At 40.4% G+C, this 27,388-nt stretch overlaps 1 protein-coding gene across 1 annotated transcript; it reads right to left on the reverse strand.

The window, feature by feature from the left end:
• Window positions 1-531: 531 nt before the first annotated feature.
• On the reverse strand, window positions 532-27,185 carry LOC122562629 (uncharacterized). The gene is made up of 4 exons (XM_087999995.1): window positions 27,083-27,185; window positions 20,444-20,540; window positions 17,483-17,873; window positions 532-6,501 (listed from the first exon to the last, which is right to left on the reverse strand). The coding sequence occupies exons 1-4, from the start codon at window positions 27,143-27,145 to the stop codon at window positions 4,677-4,679; spliced, it is 2,376 nt and encodes a 791-aa protein (XP_087856121.1). The 5' UTR covers window positions 27,146-27,185; the 3' UTR covers window positions 532-4,676.
• Between the last annotated feature and the right edge of the window lie 203 nt (window positions 27,186-27,388).

Genomic DNA, 27,388 nt, shown 5'->3' on the forward strand with positions numbered 1-27,388 from the left:
CAGTGGAACAAAACAGACTTGAAAAAAAATTCAGATCAGCCATGACTTTATTCAATGGCAAAATAGGCCCAAAAGACTGAGCAGCCTATCCCTGCTTCTAATCCATGGTTAGTAACAAAACTTAGGATCAATAGCAAGACCACAAAAACTGAAGAGACGTGTGGAATAGTCTAGTTATAATCAGTTCACCATTGCAGAGCCCAAACACCTTTCTCAATATTCTAAACAAACTTTCAGCTCAGGTGATAAGACAGCTAGGATTTTTCTTTAAAAGCTTAATACTAGCATGCAAATTTGTACCCCCCATCATTTTAATATGGGAAAATTAATCAAAATTGAAAATCTGAAAATGCTAAATGCCCAACAGCAACTCAGTTTGTAAAAACAGATGAAATATTCCTCAAGGCCCTGCATTTGCCCAAAATATAATTTTCTGTCCCTTTTTTCCCCCCAAGATCAAAATTTCCAAATATATTAACAGGATTTCTGCAAAGGAAAACGTTGCAGGTTATTACCAGAGATTCATTTTACAGATGATAAATAGCTTCAGACAGGAAGTTTCTATAAAAAGAACTTTATTACATTTTATTTTAAAATAATACAATGAGTGTGACCTTACTTTGAAATAAACTAAACATTTACAAATATTGCAGATCTTTGGTACAAGTTCCTTTTCTTTCATGACATTACTGGATCACAATCTCACATTTAATTCTCACTTGCTCCATTCCAACAGGACAGATCAACACTGTTCATTGCAAACACAAAAAAAATTACAACTCTCTTATGCTCCTTTACATTGTTAAAGAGTAGAAGCAAGACCTTAAGGCAAGGGTGGCAGGGAGGCAAAGCATTTGTTTTGAAGCACTGTGTAATTTACATATGCCTTGCACATGTTCAAGGATCTTATCAAGAATGTTTCAGCATTTTAACCATTACTGTTAATCTAAATAAAAGCCTATAAAAAAAGGTGGACCGAGGTGATCAGTGCTTTTAACGTTCCCCAAGGTTCTCCTTGTATAATTCCATTAATAACCTCAGTTAAGCTGCTCGGCCTTTGAACGGGTCACACTATTTCTGTGAATTTTATTTCCTCTCCTGCAGGCTGGAGATTCCCATTTGCACCAATTATAATTCAAAGACAAATGCTCAATTCAAACCAGAAGGGTTTCTTGTGTAACATGCTACAAGCCAATCCTGTTTGCCTTAAAGACGTTAACATTTCTTATGGAAATCATGTACTTATACGCACAGGATTTGATTAAAGATAACCTTTCCTTGTCGACATACTCCTACTCGGCTCAAGCTGTTCCTGAGCCTTTGAAGTTGAGGTACTGACAAGACAAATATAGAGCACATACAGTCTGTTGCAGTTTTCTTAAAGTGATAGGCTCAAAGCAGCTCTACCCTAATAGGGGTAACTTTCCACTTTTAGTCTTGATCAAAATAATAAAATGGTCTCATCACTAGAAAATCAGGGGAGACAAAAATTAGGGGTGGGGGAAATGAAAAAGAAATAATGCAGGGGAGAAGGAAAACAGAATTAAGACAAAAGGGACAGTCAGAAAGGCCAAATCCTTGCATGAATAACCATCTCTAATCAGCGGAGGGCAAAGCAGTGATTTCCTCACTTATGCACAATTCTATTCATTAGTGCCTCTTGGCAAACTGGATCTGCCAAGCCTTCCTTGCAGTACAGCTGTTCTTAAAAGCACCTGTTATGTTGACAGGCTCCAATACCAGCTGCCTTTCTGGCTACAACGTACACATTCTGTGTCTTACTGTCAAAAATGGCCCAAAAATAATTCCACTCAAACAAATGTAACTGCTCATTTACACAACTCAAATAGGAGTTCTAAAGAAAGGCAAAATCCTGAATATCTGCACAAGACTTTCTTAATTAGTCAACTTTTCAAAGAACACTGTGTTAATACATGTTTTGATATGTATCAGGCTGAAAAACAGCCACCTGCAGGTGTTCAAATTCTATGAAAGAATTAGTGGAGTTTCAGGACTTAACGGGCAATTTAAAAGTGCCACAATTAATGCATACCTACTTGTGTCAATTTTTAAAATATCTTTAGCAGAATAGTGCTACAAATCAGTATTTAAATAACCAGTGAATAATCATTTAAGATATGTTCATTAAAACATTTTCACCAGCTGAAATTGCATAGTTAATAACTGCATACTTTACACTTGAATAAATACTATCATGCTAGAGAAAATCAAATGCCCTACAACCAACTCCTTAAATATAAGGTGACACTACCTAGATTTTCCACAAGTCAGTCAGTCACAGTTTTGGACTGAGGGAATAGTTTATATTTAACACCGTGCAAACAATGTACCTGCAAGTAGCAGCAATACGACTGGTCCCAAAATTAAACATAATATCCCCGCAAGACAATTTAACAATTATAAATTGAATGGGTGTTGGTCAATGTGCTGGCTGTATTTGGGCTATTTACTCCGAATTCCCTTCCACAAGTCAAGTCAAAGGGTGGGGCACAAATCCTTTGCATAAATAATTAATTCACATTGTAAATTCAAATACGGAATCAGAAACTGAGAACGAGAAACTTTATCACATCAAGTGGAGAGAACTGGCTGTGAGCTTCTAAAAGAACACAGGAACCTCACTAAGAGTGAGGTCCTGGTGTACTATGGATGTCACTTGGAAGTGAAACATCTAAAATTTACTTTCTAAAGGATAGGGGGATTGCTTGAAACATTTCTCACTTATTTCAACCTGACCAGCAAGGGGGTAGCAACAGAAACGGGGCGTAATTTACCCCCAGATTTTGGTGGGCAAATTGTATATTCATTCATAATTAAACAGATCAAAAATCACAACTTAAACGCCAGGACGTTATCACAGGAGACAGCGTGTCAACAGCTACATATCTCTAATGTCCTGGCAATTTAAAAAGTTTCATCCACTGTCTGTGGACAAGTGGGATTTAGGAATAATGGTGAGATGGAGGGGCAACCCAAACAGGATTGTGAATAGAAGTGGCTCAATTTTAAGAAAGGTGCAATTCCTACACACAGGTGATTTTGAAGTTTGGGATTCCACTCTATAATACACCAACTATTCGAGTCAGATACAGGGAGATAAAGATATTCCAGAACCCAGGCAGACCCCTGCTGTGCGAATTAACTTGGAGATTATATCGGACCTGTAGGATTAGTGTGCTTAATTGAGAATGCTGATCTCCCAGGGCCTCCAGGCCTGAGCTCTCACTGTCCAATACCGCTTCCTTGCCCGGACTCTCTCCTGTCTCTGCCCGTGAGCAGCAATGCTCAGCTTAGCACCAACCTCTGAGTAGAAACTGTATTCACATCGAATCCAGGGGTTAAAGTGTATTCAGTCAGGAACTCTCAATCAAACACATTAATATTACAGATTCCGCTCAAAAACCATCCCCATTCAAACATTCTGGATCACTAAGTCTTTGCTTTTAAAAGGATTACTTTACAGAAATTAACCTTGTTAAAAATTACTCAGCCCATTCCAGAGATTAACCCACTGGTTAGATATGATAATTAATCAGTTAATAATTCTTTTTCAGCAGCATTCACACAGAACACTACTTTCTGCAGCGGTTGAGTCAGGTGCCAGTGTACAATGAAGTGAAACTAGCTCGATAAAGAGTTTTGTAAATGTGCAAATGATGCAATGAATTGGTTGCTCAGAGCCGAGCCCAGGATCACTTGGTCTCTTTGAGATGGTTAACTCCTCACCTAGGTATAATTTAAGGTTTCTAACTTTCAGTCAGTTATTAATTCAGAGGATTGGGTAGCGGGTGAACACTCGACAGTTCCAGTATGTGTTGCTCAGTATAAGAGCTCCCTCGTTCCTGTCCTGCCACACAACCATTCGGACTCTTGTGGATTAGCAGCACAGGGGAAAAAAAAGTGAACATCTCAGGTCTGACAAAATAAATACCACACAAGAACAAACCTTAAGGGCAACCTGTGAATTCTCTAACTTGCTACATAAATAGGATAGGTCACCAGCTACAAGATACATGATGTACTGAAAGAGAAAGTCGGACAATAAAACGAGTGGACAGGCAAGAGGTTTCGGCTGGTATTAGTTTTCTACCACCACACCCTATCAGAGAAACCAAGAGAAGTGTCATTGGGCTAGGACCTGGTCTCTCGGAGGAAGGTTGCTTTTGTACCACATTTGAAATGTAAACAAGTGACCATTTGGTTTTATTCCCCTCAAAGTCAAGCAAAGTACATCCAGATTCATAACTGTTAGATTTGGTGATCCATTTCAAAATAGGAATTCATGGGGCACAACTCTTGGCCATTGATAGAACCCAAAATGTCCCAGTCAGAATTCAACAGCCCTGGTGACAGATGAACCCAAAGTAGAGGTGAGAATCTGTCCAATTGCGAGAAACCAACTGCAACAATAATCCCTGCCTGCAACAAACAGTGCCGGGTAATTGGAGGATTCTAGTCATCCCATCCAATTAGATTCTCCTCCTTTCTCTTCTCCAGTCCCAGCACTAAGTATACAGGGAGATTAGGGTTTCTAAACTTGCTGTATTGCATACAACCTGAGATGCTGATAGTCATTTGGTTCATTTCAAAATTGATACAAGTGCAAAGGAAAAGCTCGGAGTTTTAAACTGTAAACAAGGAACTCATTTGAGAAGTTAAACCCAGGACCCTTCATCCTGGTTAACCGATGGAACTACCTCTCTGGTCTCTGTGGGCGAAGGCACGAGCTCCTCTCTGGAACTCTGAAGTTCTTCATGGTGTAGGATTATTTTGTGTTTTAGCTTGCGTTTGTCCTGTAGAGAGCTGGGAGCTGATCTTGGAGACTTCAGGCCTGATTTGCAGCTGACCGGAGTGGGAATTCTCGAGGGCTTCTTTTCTGGTTGATTGTCAGTGCGTGGCCGAATCTTGGGCCGCAGCTTCAGCTTGTAGACAGAAGGCACTCGGTCGGGTTTCTTTAGCCCTTTCTTGGGCCTCATTTGAACACCGTGTTTGTGATGGGAATTCAGTTGGACATTAACAGACGACTCACTGGATGTCTCAATGAAGGACCCTTCACTGTTTTCGTGGCTTTGATCATCCCCTGCGTTCAAGGCAGGAATTCTGCCCACTCCCTTGCAGTCACTTTGTTCAGTGTTTCTTTCAGCGGGGGCATCCCCATTCTGTTCCTTCTCCAATTCGGCTCGGCCCCTCAGGTGAATCATATAAAACGTCTTTTCAGCTAAGGGACTCGACAGTATAGGTTCCTTTACATTCTCTATAGTTTTGAGAACATTAGATGTTGTGTATACACTTGGACACCCTCCATGCCATCCACCACCATCATCTGCACAGTCCATCTGACCATATCCTTCCTGGATCTCATTTACCATTGAGTTTGTGTCATGACATAAGCACCCCAACAGGGGCGTTGTGATTTTTTCAGTCTCTTCCCGGAGGTGACCCTGCAGCTTGTTCATCAGGTTTACAGACGTAGTGGTGGTGGTTATGGAGCAGTATGCAGAATCAATGACCTTCTGCTCTGCTTTTTGAACTGGCTGGACTGTGGTAGCATCAAGAAACATTTCAGAAATCTCATGGTCACCGTCCTCCAATGGGACTTGCTTTGTATTTGCCAGAAATTCCTCCTCAAAGCTCCTGTAGAGTTCTTGTTCTTTATTGGAATCAAATTCCTGGGTCACACTGAATATGTCCCCCTCGCCTTCAGTCTCTGAGGGGGAGCTTGGAGTGCAGCCATTTGTGTCACTGCAGCCAACAGAAGACTGAGGATGGTCAGGAGAGTTTACACAAACATTTAACACATTCTGATTGTCGTCATAGCACAAAGCCTGCTGAGTGCTTCTGCCAGGTCGAGACAATGGTATTGACTGCCTGGATGAACAAACCTTAGGCACAGGACTAGATGATCTCTTTAAGGTCATAGATGTCTTTGCTTTAGAAACTAAAGGAGTTGGGCATTTGGTCTCTTTCTGAGCTGCATGCAAATGGTTTAAAGCTGATGGAGCAGGTGATTTAGTTCGAGAAATCCTTGTATTTGCTTCTTTACTACTACTCACTGATTCATCTGCACGAACCCAGGAATGCTGTCCCTCTTTCCCTCGGCTGATCAGGATAGCATTGTCGTTTTGCAACTTCCCCTTCTTTACCACAGTTGGCTTCTGGTTTGGTGTCCTGTTGGGTTCTCGAGAAACACGTGCATTACTGCGTCTTTGCGGAGGGGTATCCAGGGACTGGTGTGACTTTTCACGGCCCGCACTCTGGTCCGATGGCTCACTCCTCCTTCTCGTTTGACCAGTCCGTTGCTTTGAATCTTGCTGCACTCCATTTCTTTGGATCATGTGTGCACCTCCAATTCGGTTTATGATCAGAACGTCATCACTTAAGGCCTTATTCACAGAGAGTGATGTCTTCGGTCTTCCAGTTTGTGCAGATGGACTTTCATGGTCACCTGGATGCCGTCGAGGAATTGAGTCATCTCTTTGCCTAAAAAGACAGAAAATATGATTTTATCCATACAATTTGAAATAAAAGATGATTGGCTTGGGATTACTGGTTCAAACAATAATCAAGTGCATGCGATTATGGTCCTGTTCACTGTCACTTGTTAATAATGTCAGAGTATAATAACAAGGATAGGAACAAAACTATCCATTTGAATTCACAGTTCATTTAACACATTAAAAAAAGGATGGTTTCAAGTGCCACAGAAAAACTATTCAGCAAGGAGAGTTGTTTAAAGAAGACAGTTTTAAAAGGGGGCAGTACGGTGACTCAGTGGTTAGCACTGTTGCCTCACAGCACTGGGACTTCGGTTCGATTCCAGCCTCAGGCGACAGTCTGTATAGAGGTTGCACGTTCTCCCTGTGTCTGCATGGGTTTCCTCTGGGTGTTCCAGTTTCCTCCCACAGTTCAAAGATGCGCAGGTTAGGTGGATTAGCCACACCAAAAATTACACTAAATGTCTGGGGATGTGCAGGCTAGGTGAGTTAGTCATGGAAAATGTGGGGTTCAAAGGATAGAGTGGGATGATATTCAGAGGGTCGGTGTGGACTCAATGGGCCAAATGGCCTGCTTCCACACTAGGGATTCTAATGAAAAGGAGCAATGAGCATTGACAATTTTAGAAAGGAAATGAATGTAAAGAACTCAATAGTCAAAAGGCAGTTCCTCCAAAGGTTTTGGGTGGGGTAAGGGTTAAGAAAAAAAAATTACCAGAGTCTAAACTACTTGGGATACCCGGAGGTGTGTGCAGATCGTTGGAGTTGTGAAGGAGAAAAGTTCTAAAAATTCATCTTAAAACAAAAGGATGAAAAGGTTAAGACTTAGGAACGGGATCAATGTAGGTCAGCAGTGATGGATTAATGTGTTGCACGGCAGGACATGGACAATTAAAAAAAGGTTACTACAGAGTTAGATTTAAAACTTAAAACAGCTCTACAGACTTTTCTATCCAAAAGCTTAAAGTAGGAGGCGCAAACTCACTTCTATTTTCCTTTTAAGAGAATGTTGTATGAGCTGATGCTTACAGAAGATGAAGAACTCTAGAGTTAGGCAGGCATCAATGTGGACTTCACCAGTTTCCTCATTTCCCCTTTCCCCCACCTCACCCCAGTTCCAAACTTCCAGCTCAGCATTGTCCCCATGACTTGTCCTCCCTGCCTAGCTTCCTTTCCACCTATCCACTCCACCCTCCTCTCTGACCTATCACCTTCATCCCCACCCCCATTCACCTATTGTACTCTATGCTACTTCCTCCCCACTCCCACCCTCCTCTCATTTATCTCTCCACCCTGCAGGCACCCTGCCTCTATTCCTGATGAAGGGTTATTGCCCGAAACGTCGACTTTCCTGCTCCTCGGATGGATGCTGCATGAACTGCTGTGCTTTTCCAGCACCACTCTAATCTAGAACAGACTGGAGTCTTGGGCTGCTTCAACAAATGGAATCACATTTCCAAACATTTACACATGGCAAACTGCCAAAACTGACCAATCTTGGCACTCTGATTCAAGGTTTATTTGCCAAATGAGGCAATAAATCCAAGTGTTGCCTTTTCCACGGAACCAGATATATAAAACTACAAAACTGAATGACAAACATTTACAAGTTGGAAGTGAAAGTGTAGACATGCAATAGAATGGTAGTCACTGGGATCAAAGACTAATGTATTACCGGTGTTGGGGCAAGTATTGGATAGAAATTGCAGACTTGCACACTTGGGATGCGGTTAGGTGGGGTGGTGGTAGTGGTGAGGAGTTGGGGAATGAAGGGCTCTACTGTTTCTTTGGTCCACCTCTAGTCATCCAGACATAATAAGATGCAAAGGATCGAGTGCAAGCCTGTCTTGCTGTTTGAACTATTTGCATTTAAAAATACAACATATTTCTGTTCTTCAGAATACAAAATGGAAAACATCAACACAGCTAAAACTGTTTGCATACTTTTCTATTGCCTGTTACATTCACACACACATGCATGAATGCAGCACGACTGAATCAATGCTTTCTGACAATATCAAACTTTAGAAAAAGACAAGAATGGCTAGACACAAACGAAGAACGTCCATGCAATCAATGTCTTCTGAAGAGGGAGTCAATTAGAAAAAAAATAGGAAGCAGAAAAATTTAAACATTATTAATTTTCAATACGCTCAATTGAAAATATAAAACCAGTTGGTCCAGATGATCATTCCAAGATGCTGGCACTGAGTCTACAAGGAGGAAACAGAACTAGAGGCCAAGTTGTCAGCGCAAAGCAAAACACGTTTCCACACCCTCTAACATCCACGTACATCAAATATCCTGTAAATAGGCTTCAAATAGTGTAATGTACTGATAATTATACAGGGGGATTTAAAAAAGGACTGAACAGGAGAGAGATGAGGCTCTTTTTTAAAAAATGAAAAGTTCAGAACAGCAATTCACAAACATGTAGGCATTTTTGTTGGTATTAATCATGTCATTTTCAACTTTGCCAGACAATACTGTTTAACAATAGAGAAATGTATCATGCTTCAAAGTTGTGCACATGATTAACGTGAAATCTTTCATGGATCCTTGCCAATGACAGACAAACCAGGCAAAAACCAAAAACAACAAATTACAAAGTTAAATCAGAATAAGTTAGTGAATTTATCACTAGCAACATTTCTAGACGAAGCATGAATCCCCATTTGAAAGGATTTTGATAGTCTCTGCTGGAAAGATCACTTGCCCGATTAACAACATTGACCATGCCTAATAAAGACTGCAATGAATTATAAACTAACAGCTTGCAGTTCTCAGCGTTGTCAAGGTGCTTGCTTCACAAATGCAATACAGCACTGTGGGAAAAATATTCCACTTATTCTGTCATGAAGTATGAGCCAATTCAAAGGAATTGTAAAAGCATCTATTGTGTTACAGTCAGTACTTCAAAATGAGTTATTTATTCTGCTGTCTGAGATGCAAGTCAAATCTACTTCTTTTCGTGAATACCAGCCCCAGGGGCTCAAGACTTGCTTTGACAGTTTGCTGCTGAATTTGGAGATGCTGCCTGTAGCAAAATGAATATACAAGTACACATTTGAAAAACAAATCAACAAATTAGGTTTTAAAAAGTGGCAACAGGCCAATTCCACAGCCTCTTATGAACTAAAGCTTTAAGAAACAAAATGAAAACTAGCCTGTGTCATTAAATGGAAAAACATTCCAGGTTCAAACCCTCAGCAGGCTGCACCAGCAGACTGGAACCATGGACAATGCTAACAGCGTCACAGCATACTAGGCTGTCAGGGAAAGAGACAGGGACAAGAATATATGATTAGGAATTCCAATCATTTGTATGTCTGCTCATAGATGTCTAGTCAGGAGGACTGGGCTCTGCTATCACCATTACTAGCTCTTGCTTCATGAATTAATTAATACCTATGTTTCCACAGAAATTAAAAATGTAGGGATAAAGATGGGACATTTGATGGAGCAATAACATGTTTTATACAAATAGACTTGGGCTTTTAGTTGTTACAATTTGGACAATTATTTCCTGATACTAGTCCATGATGAAACTCTTACTGTAGTGATGGCGTCACAATAACCTCTTGCATAAAATGCAAGCCCGGCATCAGCATAATTCAATGCCAGCTTTTAAATGCCATTAATACAATTTCACCAAACACTATTATAAAATTATAGCTACGATGAGTGTAATAACTCTCTTCTCATGGTTCATATAGTCATCTGCATCCTTTGATCAAATTACAGCATTACTCACTTCCTGCTGCCTAAAAGTTTCTATATACCAAATGCAGAATTGAAGTGAAAACATACTGGTTTTTGCAAACCTGTCCCCTATTCAGATATGACCGAAGACTGTTTAAACACCTTATTAAGGAACAATACAGTATTCTGTGATCACATTATTACTGGTTTTTCCAGATGTTACAGCAGTAAATTTGTAAGAAGAAATCCCCTTATTGCCAAACCAGGAACGTTTACCAGATTGATGATAAGGTTTTCTGCACTACCATTCCTTCACCACACTACAAGAAACTACAATTGAAAGTTAATTGCTAAGTCTCTTCTTCAAGGCTGACCATTTTATCCTCCTATCACAGAGATATCAACTTAGGTCGAAAATGTTCACATGACGACTTGGGATATTTTACTTTATTAAAAATGACACTTATGTACATGTAAATAGATGATAACAATGGTAGTCTTCATTTAAACCCTTCTCCTTCACAGCATCAGGTCAGATCCTCATAAGAATCTGCACACAAAAGCAGCAAGAACATTTTGGAACTTGTTAATTTCCGGATACGGAGCTTTCAACAGGTGCTTTCTGAAATCAGATTTAATTATACAGTTAAATGCATTCACACGCAAACCATGTAAATATTTATCAAGTCAGAACTTGCTCTTCATTGAATTTAGTTTTGCAAATGATTCAGAGTCACCAGCATGTTTCCACATTCATCCTGCTCAGATTTGGAGAAAATGAGAGAAATTGAGGGAGAGAATTCTAGATCATTTCTCATACCAGATATTATGCTTCAAAACTCTTAAATTGCCAATGAAGATACTTGCATTCAATTTCCTCCTGCTCCTTGAAAACAGGGTCACTGACCAGGAAGTCAATCCCATACATGGTCTCTGGTAGAAAACAACCAGGCTAACCCCTAATCTACCTACCTGGACTAACAACACACCCCACTCCTCACCCACCTCCCAATCACAACCTAACTGCCCCTCCCTACACATTCACTAACATTCACATTAGACATTTAAACTTGCAGTCAGTGCTGCAAAAAGAAAGCAGGCTTTAGTATTCCCCCAGATGCCAGAGAACTGCGGTGAAGCTGTCAGAGGGACTCAGTCATAGAGTTACACAGCACGGAAACAGACCCTTCAATCCAGCTTGTCCATGCTGACCAGATATCCTAAACTAATTTAGTCCCATTTGCCAGCCTATTCATATACCCATCCAGATGCCTTTTAAATATTGTAATTGTACCAGTTCCTCTGGCAGCACATCCCATACACGCACCACTCTCTGTACAAAGAAGTTGCCCCTCATGTCCCTTTTAACTTTTTCCCCCTTTCACTTTAAACCCATGCCCTCTAGCCCTGGGAAAGAGACCTTGGCTATTTATCCTACACATGCCCCTCATGATTTTATAAATCTCTAAAGGTCACTCCTCAGCCACTCCAGGGAGAAAAAAAAAAGTCTATTCAGCCTCTCCCTATAACTCAAACCCTCCAAACCCTAGCAACATTCGTGTAAATCTTTTCTGCACCCTTTCAAGTTTATCATCTTTCCTATAAAATCCCTAAAGCGTGGAAGTTGGCCATCAAGTCCACACCAACTCTCCAAAAAGCATGGGACCCAATGGGGGCAATTTTCATCCCAGTCTATTAAAGATGCATTCAATTCATGACATCACAAACAGTATTTAAATGAACGCTTGTAATAAAAGTAATGTACTGATAGACTTGCTTTCAGATTACCCAGGAGAGACAATTGATTGATTAATAATTCATGCTATTGATCTGAAATAAATTAGTAGAATATTAGATTCTTAGTGCTCTGATAGTGTAAAGGTCAGACATTTTTGTTTCTGTAGGCTGAACGTTAAATGATTTACATTACAGCAGCCGGTAGCTTCTGTGGAAAATTATTTCATAGTGACATCAATCTCAAACTCAGGAGTTGGGGAAAAGGTGCAGTATATTTTATACAGCAAACCAAGAAAAGGTCGTCCATCTTTCCTATCAGTATCACAACCTTCAGCCATCCAACTAAACATTCTAAAATTTCCCTCAAAAACCTTCAGCCTCGATACATGTCCTTCACCCCTCATCTTCAAAACTATTTGTATCCCTACTTCATAACACTTACTCAGGTCTCATTTTTAATGTAGCAAAATATCCCAAGCATTAAAGTTCTATATACATGCAAATTGTTAACTTAGAAGGGGAGATACTCATTTAATAACAGACCCCCACCACCACAAAGGTGTGTGTTAAACTCTTTGTTCTTCCATCAAGTTTTTACGATCTGTTCTGACACAACATGATAGTTGTGTTCCGGTGCGATTCCGTATTACAAGAAAATCAAATAACAGCAGCACCATTTAAACCGGAATTGCATTATGGCCAATATGGGTGAGGAACGTTCACGTTCTATAAATAGTGGTCTAAATTCTTTGAATGTGTTATAGCTAACTCACGTTAAAGAAACATGTGGTATAGCAGAAACAACTGTATTTTATGTACAAATTAAATTGGGAAAGTCCAAAAAAAGGGCAGAAGTTGCCACAACAAAAAAGTTGCCAAGTGCCATGATTGCTTCAATTTGAGATGTTCCCAGAATCCATGCAGAGCAAGAGGAACTTGTCATTATCCCAGCTGCAGTGGAGGATCACAAATGGCAATCTTGAGGCAGGAAAGAGAATCACAGTCCAGGTTTCCGCACTTAACCCAAATCCAAAACCGCCTGCTGGAAACCATATGCAATAACATGTGGATTGGTGCAGAGAGTCTACAGATGGGGCACTAACTATCAAAAGCTCACGTATGAACAAACTGTACCCTGGTTAACAAGGATGTTGGTACCATAATCTAGCAAGATCAGGTAACTCAATCACACTCTGCCTTGAACACCAGCAGAACAGGAGTATCTTTAATATTTCTGAATGACATACTACCAGTGGTTTACCCTGGGCAGAGGCCCTAGAAATATCAGCTGCCTACCCTCTAGATGGCATGATGGGAAGGAAGAAAGGGAGAAAATCCTTTCTAAAATGGCCACATAGAATTAATTATTGTTAAAGTAGTTAATAGTTTAAAGAAGTGTAATAAACTGATTTGAAGGGGAGGTCAAACTACAAAACTACGATAGTTAATGGGTTTGTTTGGCATAGTTTTTCTTTGTCACCAGTTAATGCTAATATTGAACACAATCACATTTACTCCTTTGATAACAAATGGCGCATTTATGACTACTTTTATCACAGATGGACTTCTTTACAATGTTTTTTGAACCTTGCACCCTAAAAGTATTTAATAATAACCTATATACAGAAATAGCAACATGTGGCGTTTGATTTTTCTTTTAGTCAAATTACATCTACTTGGATTGAAGAGAAAATTGTCTCAAGAATAAAAGTAAAACTACAGAATTAAGGCAGGGATGGAATTGATGCTCCGTTTCAGACTTGACAAGGCATAATTTTTAGCTACCCTCATGAGAAACTGCCCAAACCAAGTGAAATGCTGATTTTACACATTGCTCCCTCTCCTTTACAGCAATATAGAGTTGCATGTAAAACTGATTCAACTCCTGGACAGACAAGTTAGATTTTAAACCACCACTGAGGCCCAACTCCAAGATGGACCTAAAGTGTCGACAAGCATGACACGATGATGCAGCTTTACAATCGATAAAGACATTTGATGCTTGAAAGCTACAGAAAAGCCATATTTCCATAATAATCAGGGTGTTTGCTCTTTTTAAAACCAAAATCTAAAAATGGAGGAGTAAGGAGGCCCTTAATGCAAGGTGACAATGCTGAAAAAGAGGGAGAAACTAAATAAATAAATAAATCAGGGCTTTTTTCCCCATTCCTGCTCTTTCAGTAGCGTAGCTGCCAACTTCAGAGTGATTAATCTTGAACCAAAAGGCATTTTTAATTTCTCTCAGAACAAAGGCACAGGACAAGAGATATGAAATGAAATGCAGCATACATTTGCATAAAGTGCAACACTGATTGGACAAATAAAATAGATACTTGGCAACAATGTCATTTGAAGTGGAATGTAATTGCTTTTTGGCCCTTAACAGGAAGTTAGCAAGAGACAGAGCTCTTAAGCTGTTAAAGCTTTGGCCTGATCCAATTCCATTATCTTGTTCCAAATTGCAGGCGGAGATATTTTTGTCAAACCTAATGACCTGCAGATATAAAGTCTATTGCTCATAAAGCCTTCCTGATAAATATCAAGTGACAAATCAGTTTTTTTGGATCATATGCATTATTAGGTATTAGCAAGTCCTATTACTCTTAAAACCAAAACACAGTTTCCCACTTGTCCGTTTTGTATCTGTTTCTACATTGTGTAATAAAAAATGAAAAATATAAAAAATCTCAGTGATATTGTCAATATTGCCTTTTTAATTATCAGGGTGTGGGGCTGAAAGCTGGTGTAAAAACAGGAGTTCGTAATTGGTCCCAGAAGGCTAAGAAAACCAAATAATAATTTAAAAAACATTCCTGATTATGATCTACTAATTTAAACATATACATTTTTCAAAATAAAAAAATATCACCAACGGCCATGATGCCTCTCCGTTTAAAAGCTCTCAAATTCACTGCCTTGCGAATGGCTGCATGGGCGAGGTACTGGACAGAATTGACATTGTGCAATTATCCCAGTAAGAATTAGCAGCTTCAAACAGGTCAGGAGTAACATTGAAAAGAAAAATTTGCTTGGCTACAATAAATTGAATCCAAAAGACTATCGACTTTGAAAGCCTTTGGTAAAGGCTCATTAAAATTGTCAGCCAGTGGATGTAATATTCCACTCTGAATTACACAGTCGTAAAGTAACTGTTTTCTTTTCAATGAGCATTCAGCTTTACACAAACGTAGATACTATATTAACCGAAGCCCAGATTCCGATACAATACCTGCCAGATTCGCCAGCCATTCAGACAACTTTTATTTTGGAAAACTTGCAATACACACTTGGACTAAGGAGAAAGAACTGTGAGATTGCAAATTGATGATGAATGTGATCAGAAGTTCATAAGCATGTGTCAATGCTCATGGGATCCAAGGCAAAGAGGTATGTTGGAATGAAAATTGTCTAAGAGGTAAGCAGAGGGTGATGGTAGGAGGATGCTCCTGTGACTGGAAGTCTGTTTCTAGTGGGATTCAGCAGGACTTGGTGCTGGGGCCTGTTTGTGGTGTACATTCATGATTTACAGATGACACAAACATGAGGTGGTGTCAAATAAAGAGGATGACGACAGCTGTAAAATGGAGGAGGGGATCAATAGGCATGTCAGTTGACAGAGCAGTGGCAAATAGAAATCAAGCCAGAATTTTAAAAAAGGGCAAGGTAATGCATTTGGGGAGGACCAACAAGTTCTCAACCACACTGTGAATGGTACTACTCTGGAAAGTATTGAAGATCTGAGGAATTTGGTGTACATCCATAGATCCCTGAAGGTAGCAGGACAGGTAAGTAAGGTTGTTAAGGCAGCATAAGGATACTTGCATTTGTTAGTTGAAGCATAAAATCCAAAATAAGAGGCGGCAATTCTGGCCTTGTATGAAATGCTGGTGAGAACACAACTGGAATACTACACCACCTTATGGGAAGGATGAGATGATAGTAGAGGGGGTGGAAAGGAGATTTACCACAATGCTGCCTGGGCTAGAGGGTCCAAGTTAAGAGAAAAGATTGGGGTAGTTTCTTGGGAGCAAAGTTTGAAGGGGGACCTGACAGAGGTGTAAATGATTATGAGGAGCATAGATGAAGATGGATAAGAAAGCTTCTATCCATTACTACAGGGATCAATTATCAAGGCACACAGATTTACAAGAAAGAGGTTGAAGTCCAGGAGGTTGGAGGATATTTACTGTCCGCCCACTTAGAAGGGCTGCTTGAATAGGGTGGTTGAATCAAACTCCACTAACATTTGGGCAATGTTTAATTATGCACTTGCATGGCCATGAATCTCCAGGGTTATGGGGCAAAACCTGGAAAATAGAATTAGTGCAGTTAGATCTTATTGACCAACATGGACATGCTGGGCCAAATGGCCTTGTTCTGGGCTGTGAATGTCTGCGTTCACAAGTAAATCTTTCATCCTTTACCTCCCCTTGATCACCAAAAACTGTACTGATGAAATTGATGGGAAAACTAGAGCTGAAAATGTGTTGCTGGAAAAGTGCAGCAGGTCAGGCAGCATCCAAGGAGCAGGAGAATCGACATTTCGGGCATGAGCCATTCTTCAGGAAGCCCTTCTTTCGGCTCATGCCCGAAACGTCGATTCTCCTGCTCCTTGGATGCTGCCTGACCTGCTGCGCTTTTCCAGCAACACATTTTCAGCTCTGATCTCCAGCATCTGCAGTCCTCACTTTCTCCCCGATGGGAAGACTATTCAATTTGTAAGGCTCCTTTAGCCATGGGGAACCACGAAGATCTCAAACAGAAGAATCTGTGTCAATACATGCAGCTTGCAGAGTCTGTGTGTGGCCTAGTTGACACTACTGTAACCTGTTAAATTGCATTCAGCACTGCTAGGTCAGTTGTTCTCAAAATTTGAAGGTCATAAGAAACTTCATCGAAATGCCATTTTTACTGGGCACATTTGTCTCCATGTGATGCCAAACTCAATATAACTGCAGTTTGAAGAATTGGATCAAAATATACAGTGAACCTGTTCTTGACATCAGATCGAGTTTCACCAGAGACCATGGTCAATCTGACAAGACCTTTAAGCACCAATGCGCTTAGCTTGAAATCATCCCAAAAGCCTCAAACACTAACAATTGCTTAATATACCACAACCATTATGTAAAATGTCCTAAAGCAAGTGTCAAAGAAAATGTCAGTGAGCAACTTAAATGACCAAAGGCTTGATTGGAGTGGTTGACTTTAAAAGAACATTTTCAATAAAAAGAGGTCAGTAGTGAGGTTTAGGGAAGGAATTGCAGCGCTTAGGTGCTTGGTTGCTGATAAAGGTAAGAGGGGTCAGAATTAGGGACAAAGAGCTCAGATTTGCCTGGCTGCAAAGGCTTGTAAGTAAAAGAAGGGAAGCCATACAGAGATTTGGAAACAAGGACAAGGATTTTAAAATTGAGCTATTGCTGAATTAGGGCCCAATGTAGTTCAAAAGATTAACAGATTATAGGATCCAGATGTATGCAATTGTTCAAAATCAGAACTTCAACAATGAAAATATTCTACATAGTTACCTTCTAGAGTTTGGAAGTCTTGGTACTGAACGATCACGTGGTTGAGGTGAAGAAGTTCTTCCAACAGATGTGCTGCGTGATTGAATGGAACGCTTGTTGATTTTGTCAATTCCACGAACTGAGTTGACAGATGGATCCTGGTATCTTTCTGTTGTTGTTTTGCCAGCTGTGTTAGTTGGACTAAATGGTCGATCAGGTCGTATTGAGTTTTGTTTCACAGTTACAAACTCTGTTGCAGATGGCGCCTTTATATCTGTTTGAACATTAAACTCAAGCACTTTGAGTGTGTTTGAACCTTCAGAGAAATGGCTCGGTGCAGGGCTTGGAGTTCTGGAGGTACGAGGACTCGTATTCAGGTTCGTCTTCGGAAACCTTGGTGTGGGGCGGTGTGCTGTAAAAGTCAAGAGGATGAATCTGAATTATGTAGGTCCATACATCAAACAAAATGTGGGAGGCCCTCTGGTGTTAATACGAAGGTGGGAAATCCTGAAAGATTGACTGGTCTCTCATTTTGGTTGGGCATGGCTCAATACACTCAGGACATCGAGCTTTTAGAGTAAAGTCAGGTTATGCTGCAAAATGGCAACTCATTGTTTATACTTGTACTTCATTGTAATGATACCTGTCTGTGGGAATTTGATAAGATTTCTGAAATATTAGTTGATAGACTTAAGGTGCAACATGAGGCCTGATATTACACACTTGATTGGTGTCAAACAGACTAGCCCAGCACCCAAAATCTATACACTGAGGGCATGAGAGACAGCACCAAACAGTCAGCAGTAAGAAATAGATGGACATGAAGAGGATCCAAACTTTGTTGAGCCTATTCCATCTTCTGCAAATCCACCATCCAAAATACCCTATTCCTCTCACTCAGAGAAGCACGCATCTTCTGGTTCAGCAGCCAGCTGATATTAAGTCTGACATGCATTCCAATCATTGCTGCTTTGACACACACATTTAGAAATGGGTATTAAAAACATATCAACGAGCAGGGGCAGAGGTTGACCACAGCAACATCCAGTAAAAATACTCCACAATAGGATGTGGGTGGGCAGGCGCTGCTCTTCAAGACGCTAGAATAAACACCGAAGAGGAGAAGATTTTAAGAGGATGAGAAGTGGCTTCTGAGGAGCATAAATAACACCAACTGGTAAAGCCCAAATGGTTTATTACTGTACTATATATCCTATGCAGTCCATTGTGCTTTGCTGTAACTTGGGAGGCATGAGGCGGGGGGGGGGGGGGGTTGGTTGAGAAAGAATAGCAATTAAAAAAAAGTGTAAATAATAAACACAAAGTGAAAGGAACTTAACCCAATGCTCTGACAGACAGAGGCATTACCCAGAATAATGCTAAGCATTGGGACGAGAGTAATCGCAAATGCAGTTCCTAACTGGTGCTGCTGGGTTAGGAGATCAGACTACAGGACAAGTTTGTAGTTGGGAGGGATACATTAGAAAAAAATTAATGAAGGCCCTCACCCTAATTACTGGCCAGTGACACCTGCAACAAACAGCAAGTTTCACTACAAAAAACTCTCCTGAGCTGGTTGGATCACAGGTCTTTTCCATCTCAGGTCAACATGAGAAATGGCTGCATAATTGAGCTACTGATGAACTGCCAGGAGGTGATGTGTATCATGGGTGAAATAATATGTTCAGCAGAAGGGTGGAGCATTGGAAAATTCCACTTAATAAAAACAGATTACAATGAATAGCTCACAATGCTTTAACAATTTCGCTACCAGTTAGATTGAAATCTCTTCAATGTGGTTGTATTGTTACCACAAGAGAATATCACTACACGCCTGACAGCCAAGGCCAGCAGAGTGCAACATGCTATTGGGGCAGCTTGCCTGGTTCTGCCTCAAATTATGCAGCCTGATTTGCAAATTCAGCCCTCAGGACAAGCAGAAACAGGCTAACAGGAAAATAAGTCAGACCCGATGAGCAATTTGAGTTGTGCACATTTGGACACGAGTGAGTATTTAGCCTAGGCTCTCACAATCTAATCTTTATTTCAATGACACCCACACCACACACCTTCAGGTGTCAGTGGATGATGCTCAGGAGCAGAGAGCTTGGCTCACTTCCCCCCCCCCCCCCCGCCAACCCCCATCTTTTACTTAATGGGACTTCAGGACAAATTGCATTGTCCAACTCTTCAAATATATTAAAATTCAAGTTGATCTAGTCTCTATAGCTCTTCTACACACTGTCCTTCCCCCTTGTCGGATCCAGAGTCTGTCTGAAAATTGAAATTAAAAGAAAGATTGGCTAGAATCTGTTCACTTGGACAATATCCAAACATCATTGTCTTATACCTTCCCAAATGTTGGGGCTCCTTCCTCTGGAAAGGAGGCCAGGAATGGGGATAATTTTGTAGAACACCAAGATTATGGAAGGGTTTCACATGCTACATGTGAAGACATTTCCACTCGAAAGTGAGTATTACAAGATAGTCACTAATAAATCTGATTTGCTCAGTGCTTTGAAGGTGAAATTAGCTACCACAAGCAGCAGATTGAGTAAATATAATTGAATTTAAAGAGGGATCTGGATAAGCTCATGTAGAAAAGAATAGGAAAAAGATACATTGATGAGGTTGGTTGAATGAGGGAAAAAGAGGAGGCTTGTGTGGATTCTAAATGATAGGATAGACCTAATGGCTGAAAGCATTCTGTGGTCCTGTAAATAGTGTCAGTGTTCTTCAACACCCAAGAAAAGATATGTAAAATGAGCCCCTTTACACAAAATGTCACTGCATATCCCAACTGTTATGAGCTATCAGGACTATTCCACAAAAGAAATTAAGTGGGAGACGAGTAGGGGTGACAAAATGATCATAACCAAGAAGCTGACATCAGGTGATTGTAGTTATTAAAAGGAACTCACTCAGGTTTGAAAAGGAAACAAGATGACAGGGAGAGGGATCTACCATTTGGCACATACTTACTGAGTGAAGCACATCTACACGGATCATGCTTATCCAGATAATGTTCAAGCGTATCCCAGCCTCCTCCAACACGCACCATCACATGATTTCTCAAAACCTGCAGGAACAAAAGGAACATTCTGGTTTGTCCCTGATCGAGAATTGGTAAGCAATTGGATTCCTAGATTTCAAATACAGCTGCACTTTTAAGCAAATGAGATTGAAGAACTATAGAAACAACATTAAGAAATGTATGGTCACTGTGCTCATTAATTCATGACTGTTTCGTATTCAATCTGTACTCAGGTTAACATGCCTCGAAATAACCCTTTGATAGTTTTCAGTCCCTTCCTGAAAACAACCTTCACATGTCCATTTCTACATTATTCAAAACCTCCAGTCACTAGTAATATCAAAAGGCTGTTTTGTTAATTATAGAATCCCTATGGTGTGCAGATAGGCCCTCCGGCCCAATAAATCCACACCAACCCTCTGAAGAGGAACCCACCCAGACCCATTCCCCCTAACCTATATTTGCCCTGACTAATGCATCTAACATACACATCCCTGAACACTATGGGTAATTTAGCATGGCCAATTCACCTAACCTGCATATCTTTGGGCTGTGGGAGCAAACGGGAGCACCTGGAGGAAACCCACGCAGACATGGAGAATGTGCAAAGTCCACATTGCTGGTTTTGTAATCTGCGCTAGGTAATGGGTTGAAACTCCTCCCATGCAGAATTTTTTTTCTTTAAAGCTGTGGGGGGGTTTAAGATCTGTGGTAGGTTCCATCTCGTGCAAGAGATATTGCAATTCACTGTTCCACCCTGTTCGTCATCTCCCAACCGGCCCCAATCCAATCTGATTCTATAATTTAATGTGCAATCCTGTTCCTCACCCATTTCCCACCCACACCATGTCCCGATCCAACAATGACAAATTTGATTTACTATGACTCATATGGTTTACTTTTATTTTTCCCAGTTACTTGATATGCAATTCAGTGCAGCACACACTTTTGCAATGTAATTGAAGGAATCAGGAAAAGTTAAATAAACATAATACCATATCTGTAGGCCTGCTAAATATTCATTTATTTCCAGATTTCATTAAAGCAGAATTGAATACATTTTTGAAATAAGAATAGATTAAGGGGAAAGAACTGGCATTTGAATGCTTAACATCAAAAAGAGCTGGTACCAATGTAGTCGTTAGATCTTTTAGATACTTTACGACCACCAATATTTCGAAGATAAGTCCAAATAGGCCATAATTAACTCTCAGACTTGTGGCACAAGACTTTACACAGTTTAAAACAAAAACAAACAAATCCTGTATAAAAATTAAACAAAGAAATTACTACTAATCTAATGCTATGGTTATTACTTATGCAACTAACTCAGTCAAAAGGCAGAGAGCTGTACAGCATGGAAACAGATCCCTCGGTCCAACTCTTCCATGCTGACCTAATATCCTAAATAAATCCCACTTGCCAGCTTTTGATCCATATCCCTCTAAACCCTTTGTATAGTTTACCCATCCAGATGCCTTTTAAATGTTGTGATTGTACTAGCCTCCACCACTTCCGCTGGCAGCTCATTCCATACATGCACCACCCTCTGGATGAAAAGGTTGTCCCTTATATATCTTTCACCTCTCATCTCTGCCCTCTAAGCTGGAATCCCCTAACCTGGGGAAAAGAACTTGTCTATTTACCCTATCCATACATCTCATGATTTTATAAACCACTATAAGGTCACCCCTCAGCCTCTGATGCTCCAGACAAAATAGCCCCAGCGTCTCCCTGTAGCTCAAGCCCTCCAACCCTTGCAGCATCCTTGTAAATCTGTTCTGCACCCTTTCAAATTTATCATCTTTCCTTTGGCAGGGAGACCAGAATTGCAAACAGTACTCCAAAAGTGGCCTAACCAATGTCCTGTACAGCTGCTGAATGACCTCCCAACTCCTATATTCAATGCACCGACCAATAAAGGCAAGCATGCCAACACCTTCACAATCTTGTCTATCTGTGACTCCACTTTTAAGAAACTATGAACCTGCACCTCAAGGTATCTGCTCAGCAACACCTTCCAGGACCTGACCAGTGTTTAAGTGCTGCCCTACCAAAACATGGCACCTCACATGTGTAGATTAAACACCAGCCACTCCTCAGCCCATCTGATCAAAATCCCATTTTACACTGAGATAACCTTCTTCACTGTCTACTACACCACCAACTTTGGTGTCATCTGCAAACCTACTAACTATACCTCCCATATTCACAGCCAAATCATTTATATAAATGACAAATAAGAGTGACCCCAATAGTGATCCTTGCAGCACACTACTGGTCACAGGCCTCCAGTCTATTACTCTACTTCTAAAACCTGGTTTCTCCTCCACCCTCCACCACAGGCAATAAGTACATAAATCTTGACGGTAGTTGTTCTTTTCCTGGCACTAACCCAAGTAAAAAGTAAGTCTCAACATTCTGGAATTTACTTTTACCCCACCTCAGTATATCAACTGTTTTAGGAGGGATGAAATTTTATGGAGATCCTTCATTTAACTTTTGAGATTCTCCAAATTCTTTTCCGACCTCAACTATGGACTGCTCACTCAATCATTAAGGATTTGCTGCATTTTATCTTATGGATTTAAACATCATAAATTTAAACATCTTGGTTTTGCATGGCCTTCTATGCTCCAACAGTTGACTCCTAGCTCTTAACAGATAAAACAGAGCACAGAACAGTACAGCACAGAACAGACCCCTCTATGTTGCACTGACCTGTGAACTAATCTAAGCCCATCCCCTACACTATCCCATCATCATCCATGTGCTTATCCAAGGATTGTTTGAATCTCCCTAATGTGGAGGAGTTAACTACATTGGCATGCAGGGCATTTCATGCTCTTATCACTCTTGGAGTAAAGAACCTGCCTCTGACATCTGTCTTAAATCTATCACCCCTCAATTTGGAGTTATGCCCCCTCGTACAAGCTGACATCATGCTCTGAATAAAACTTTCACTGTCTACCCTATCTAATCCTCTGATCATCTTGTATATTTCTATCAAATCCCCTCTTAGTATTCTCCTTTCCAATGAGAACAGACCCAAGTCTCTTAGCCTTTCCTCATAAGACCTTCCCTCCAGACCAGGCAACATCCTGGTAAACCTCCTCTGCACCTTTTCCAATGCTTCCACATCCTTCCTGTAATGGGGCGACCAGAACTGTACACAATATTCCAAGTGCAGCCACACTAGCGTTTTGTATAGCTGCAGCATGACATTATGGCTCCGGAACTCAATCCCTCTACTAATGAAACCTAACACACTGTATGCCTTCTTAACAGCACTATCAACCTGGGTGGCAACTTTCAGGGATCTACGTATATGGACACCAAGAGACCTCTCACATCCACACTACCAAGAATTTTTCCATTGACCCAGTATTCTGCCTTCCTGTTATTCTGCTCAAAGTGAATCACCTCATTTATCTGCATTGAACTTCATTTGCCACCTCTCAGCCCAATTCTGCAGTTTTTCCAAGTCCCCCGCAACATTCTTTCACACTGTCCACTACTCCAACAACTTTAGTATTATCTGCAAACTTACTAATCCAACCACTTATGCCTGCGTCTAAGTCATTTATAAAAATGACAAACAGCAGTGGTCCCAAAACAGACCCTTGTGGCACACCACTAGTAACCAGACTCCAGGCTGAATATTTTCTATCAATCACCACTCGCTATCCTCTTTCAGAAAGCCAATTTCTAATCCAAACTGCTAAGTCACCCTCAATCTCATGCCTCCGCATTTTCTCCAATAGCCTACCCATATGAAACTTTATCAAAGGCTTTACTGAAGTCACAGTACACCACGTCAACTGCCCTGCCCTCATCTACATGCTTGGTCACCTTCTCAAAAAACTCAATTAGGTTTGAGAGACACGACCTGCCCTTGACAAATCAAGTTGTTGCTTGCTAGATGATTATAAATCTTATCTCTTATAATCCTTTCCACAACCTTTCCTACAACAGAAGTAAAGGTCACTGGTCTATAATTACCTGGGTCATCTCTACCGCCCTTCTTGAACAAAGGGCACATTTGCAATCTTCCAGTCCTCTGGTACTAAACCTGTAGATAATGACGACTCAAAAGACAAAAGCCAAAGGCTCTGCCACCACCTCCCCAGCTTCCCAGAGAATCCTCGGATAAATCCCATCCAGTCAGGGGACTTGTCTACATTCACTCCTTCTAGAATCGATAACACCTCTTCCTTCCTAACCTCAATCTTTTCTGGCTTAACATCTCTTATCCCATTCTTCTCCTCTATAATATTCTTCTTTTCCTGAGTGAAAACTGATGAGAAATATTCGTTTAGCACCTCTCAGATCTCCACAGGGTCCACACACAACTTCCCAATTGTGTCCTTGACTGGCCCTATTCCTACTCGCCATCCTTTTATTCCTCACATACCTATAGAAAGCTTTAGGGCTCTCCTTAATGTTACCTGTTAAAGATTGGTCTTCTTACTCTTATGCCATTACTCTGACAAAACCAACTGCTTCCAAGCTAACTGCCTTCTGCCTCGAGTTCAAAGACAACCTCAACAGAATTTTTCCTCTAGATACAAACTAGACTAGCTATATTTTCCCCTTTAAAATCCAAACTGAACTTGAGTCACAGCCACACTGTATGCCTGAAACAATAATGTTAGTATTTGCTTTAAGATGTAGGCCTGAGTAACATTTATTTTCTTTTGCTCTCCCAACTCAAAGCTGTATCTACCCAAAAAATACAGAAGCTTTCCATGTAAATCCCAGTTAAATTCAGCAAGGGGAACTACTATTCCCTACAACTACCCCTGACAATTTGCCATGTTTTGGGATGGACTCAAACTGAAATAAAACTTAAAGCTTTGTACAGTACCATAAATATGTCTTTTTCATTCTGCAACTCATTCAAATTTATAATTCCAATGAGCATAATGTACCTCTCTCCAGTCCACCTCGTCCCCATAAGAGGTCCAGAGGTGGATAACACATTGTCAGAAGCTTTTTTACTCCATCATTTCTGCCATTTCAAGATAAACAGGTGAAATGGTGAAGTAGTGGTGATGTCAGTGGGCTAGTAAACTAATAACTCTCTGGCAACATGGGTTCAAATTCCACTATAGTAACTGGCGGAGTTTGAATTCAATCAAAGTAGTGTGGGATTAAAAACTAGTCTCAGTAATAGTGGCTATGAAACAATGGTCAGGACAAACACTTTGGTCATAAATGTCTTATAGGGTAGGAAATCTGTTGTTCTTTCTTGGTCTGACGTATATGTGACTCCAGATCCACAGTAATGGGGTTGACTCTGCCCTCTGAATCAACCCAGTTAGCACTTGTTCAAGGGTAATCAGATCTTTAAAAATTTATTTTTAAGTAGAAGATCAAATAAACTTGGTTTTAGTTGTTTTCCTTCACATTTATCCTACAATTTTTTTCTTTCAAGTAGTTATTAATTTAGTTTTGAAAGTTACTGTTGAATCTGCTTTACTGCTTTTAATATTGTGTACAGTTCTGGTTGCCACACTACAAGGATGATGTGGAGGCTTTGGACAGAGTACAGAAATGATGTACCAGGATTTTGCCTGGTTTAAGAGGGTATTGACTACAAGGAGAGATTGGACAAACTTACTTGCACTTGAAAGCTAAAAAAGGAGGGCGACCTGATAAGTTTCCAAACTTGAGGTGTGGATAGAATGGATAGTTGGAGTCTTATTCCCAGGTAGAAATGCCAATGGCTAAGGGACACAGGTTGAAGGTAAAAAGGGGGTAAGTTTAAAGGAGATGGGACAGACATGTTTTTGTTTGCACAGAGGGTGGTAAGTGCCTGGGAATGCGCTGCCAGAGGTGGTGGTGGGGGCAGATACAATAGCAACTTCAGTGAAGATGGCCAGTCACTTTCTACTCAGTACTGGAGACTTCTCTTTCACCTCATCTACAAACAGCATTTTGGAAAGTCACAACTGCAAAGCATAAACTTGTATTTATCAAAGAAATAATACTTTTTTGGGAAAAAAAAAGAGGCTCCCCCACAAACATTTGAAAATTGATTGCTTTTGAGCTTGCTGGGCGTCACAAGCTGAAACTTGTTGCAATGTTGACACAGCCAACCTTTGACAGCTCCTCATTGCAAAACTTGTATGAGCAAAGTCCATTGATACATATCTGAAAAAGATTTGTGCATGTGCTAAAGTTTAGCTTTCCCATTCTACTTTGTCAGTACCTCAGTATGTGCACAATGCAAATTCTTACTTCTTTCCAACCCAAACCTTGTCACACACTTCATCCCAACTCTATAAAACCTCCCTTCGGTGAGTAATGCTTTGGTATTATCCATACGTGGACTAAAAGATTAAAGCATTTTCATTATTCCTGCTGTTTGGGCCACATACAATTTCAAAGACGCAATGAACAAAGTGCTGCAGCAACAGAAGGACAAAGCCAGAATCTGTGGTTTTGCTTTTTAATCAGCCATCCTCTGTTGCTTGTGCTAGCCTGATGTAGTATTGATATATCCAGCTCCCTTTTGTAACTGCTTGGTACAAGCTTAATGGTTAGGTACAACATTAGAAGTGGTTATAGCACAAGGCTCTTACTCTGATGAAGATCAATGTGCTGGTCTCACCGACTTTATATTTACCCTCAGATACTTTTGTCATAGGGAACTGTGATGGACACGTACAGTGGCCAAGGATCTCACGGACCTGAGAGAAACAGAAAAAAAAGAAAATCAAATGAATAAACAAATGAATGCCTCCAATCTTCACACTGCCTTTGCCTGTATAATAAAAACAAACATTGCCAGGATCTCCAATTTTATTTTTAAGAAACATAAAAGGCATATTACTAATGCAAGTATGTCACAATATATCCACAGAATTATCGTACAAGCTCTGATCTTT

Source organism: Chiloscyllium plagiosum, unplaced genomic scaffold, assembly GCF_037043375.1.
Source record: "Chiloscyllium plagiosum isolate Xiang-an unplaced genomic scaffold, Cpla_swu_hap1 HiC_scaffold_24, whole genome shotgun sequence".
Lineage (NCBI taxonomy): Eukaryota > Metazoa > Chordata > Chondrichthyes > Orectolobiformes > Hemiscylliidae > Chiloscyllium > Chiloscyllium plagiosum.

Bases quoted from the DNA above. Each gene is read 5' to 3' on its own strand.
- LOC122562629 (XM_087999995.1), bottom strand. From the start codon at position 27,145: ATGACAAAAGTATCTGAGGGTAAATATAAAGTCGGTGAGACCAGCACA. The intron at 20,541-27,082 runs GTAAGAGCCTTG...TTGTTCCTGCAG, and splicing joins GCACATTGATCTTCATCAGA to GTTTTGAGAAATCATGTGAT. The intron at 17,874-20,443 runs GTAAGTATGTGC...TGACTTTTACAG, and splicing joins GTGTAGATGTGCTTCACTCA to CACACCGCCCCACACCAAGG.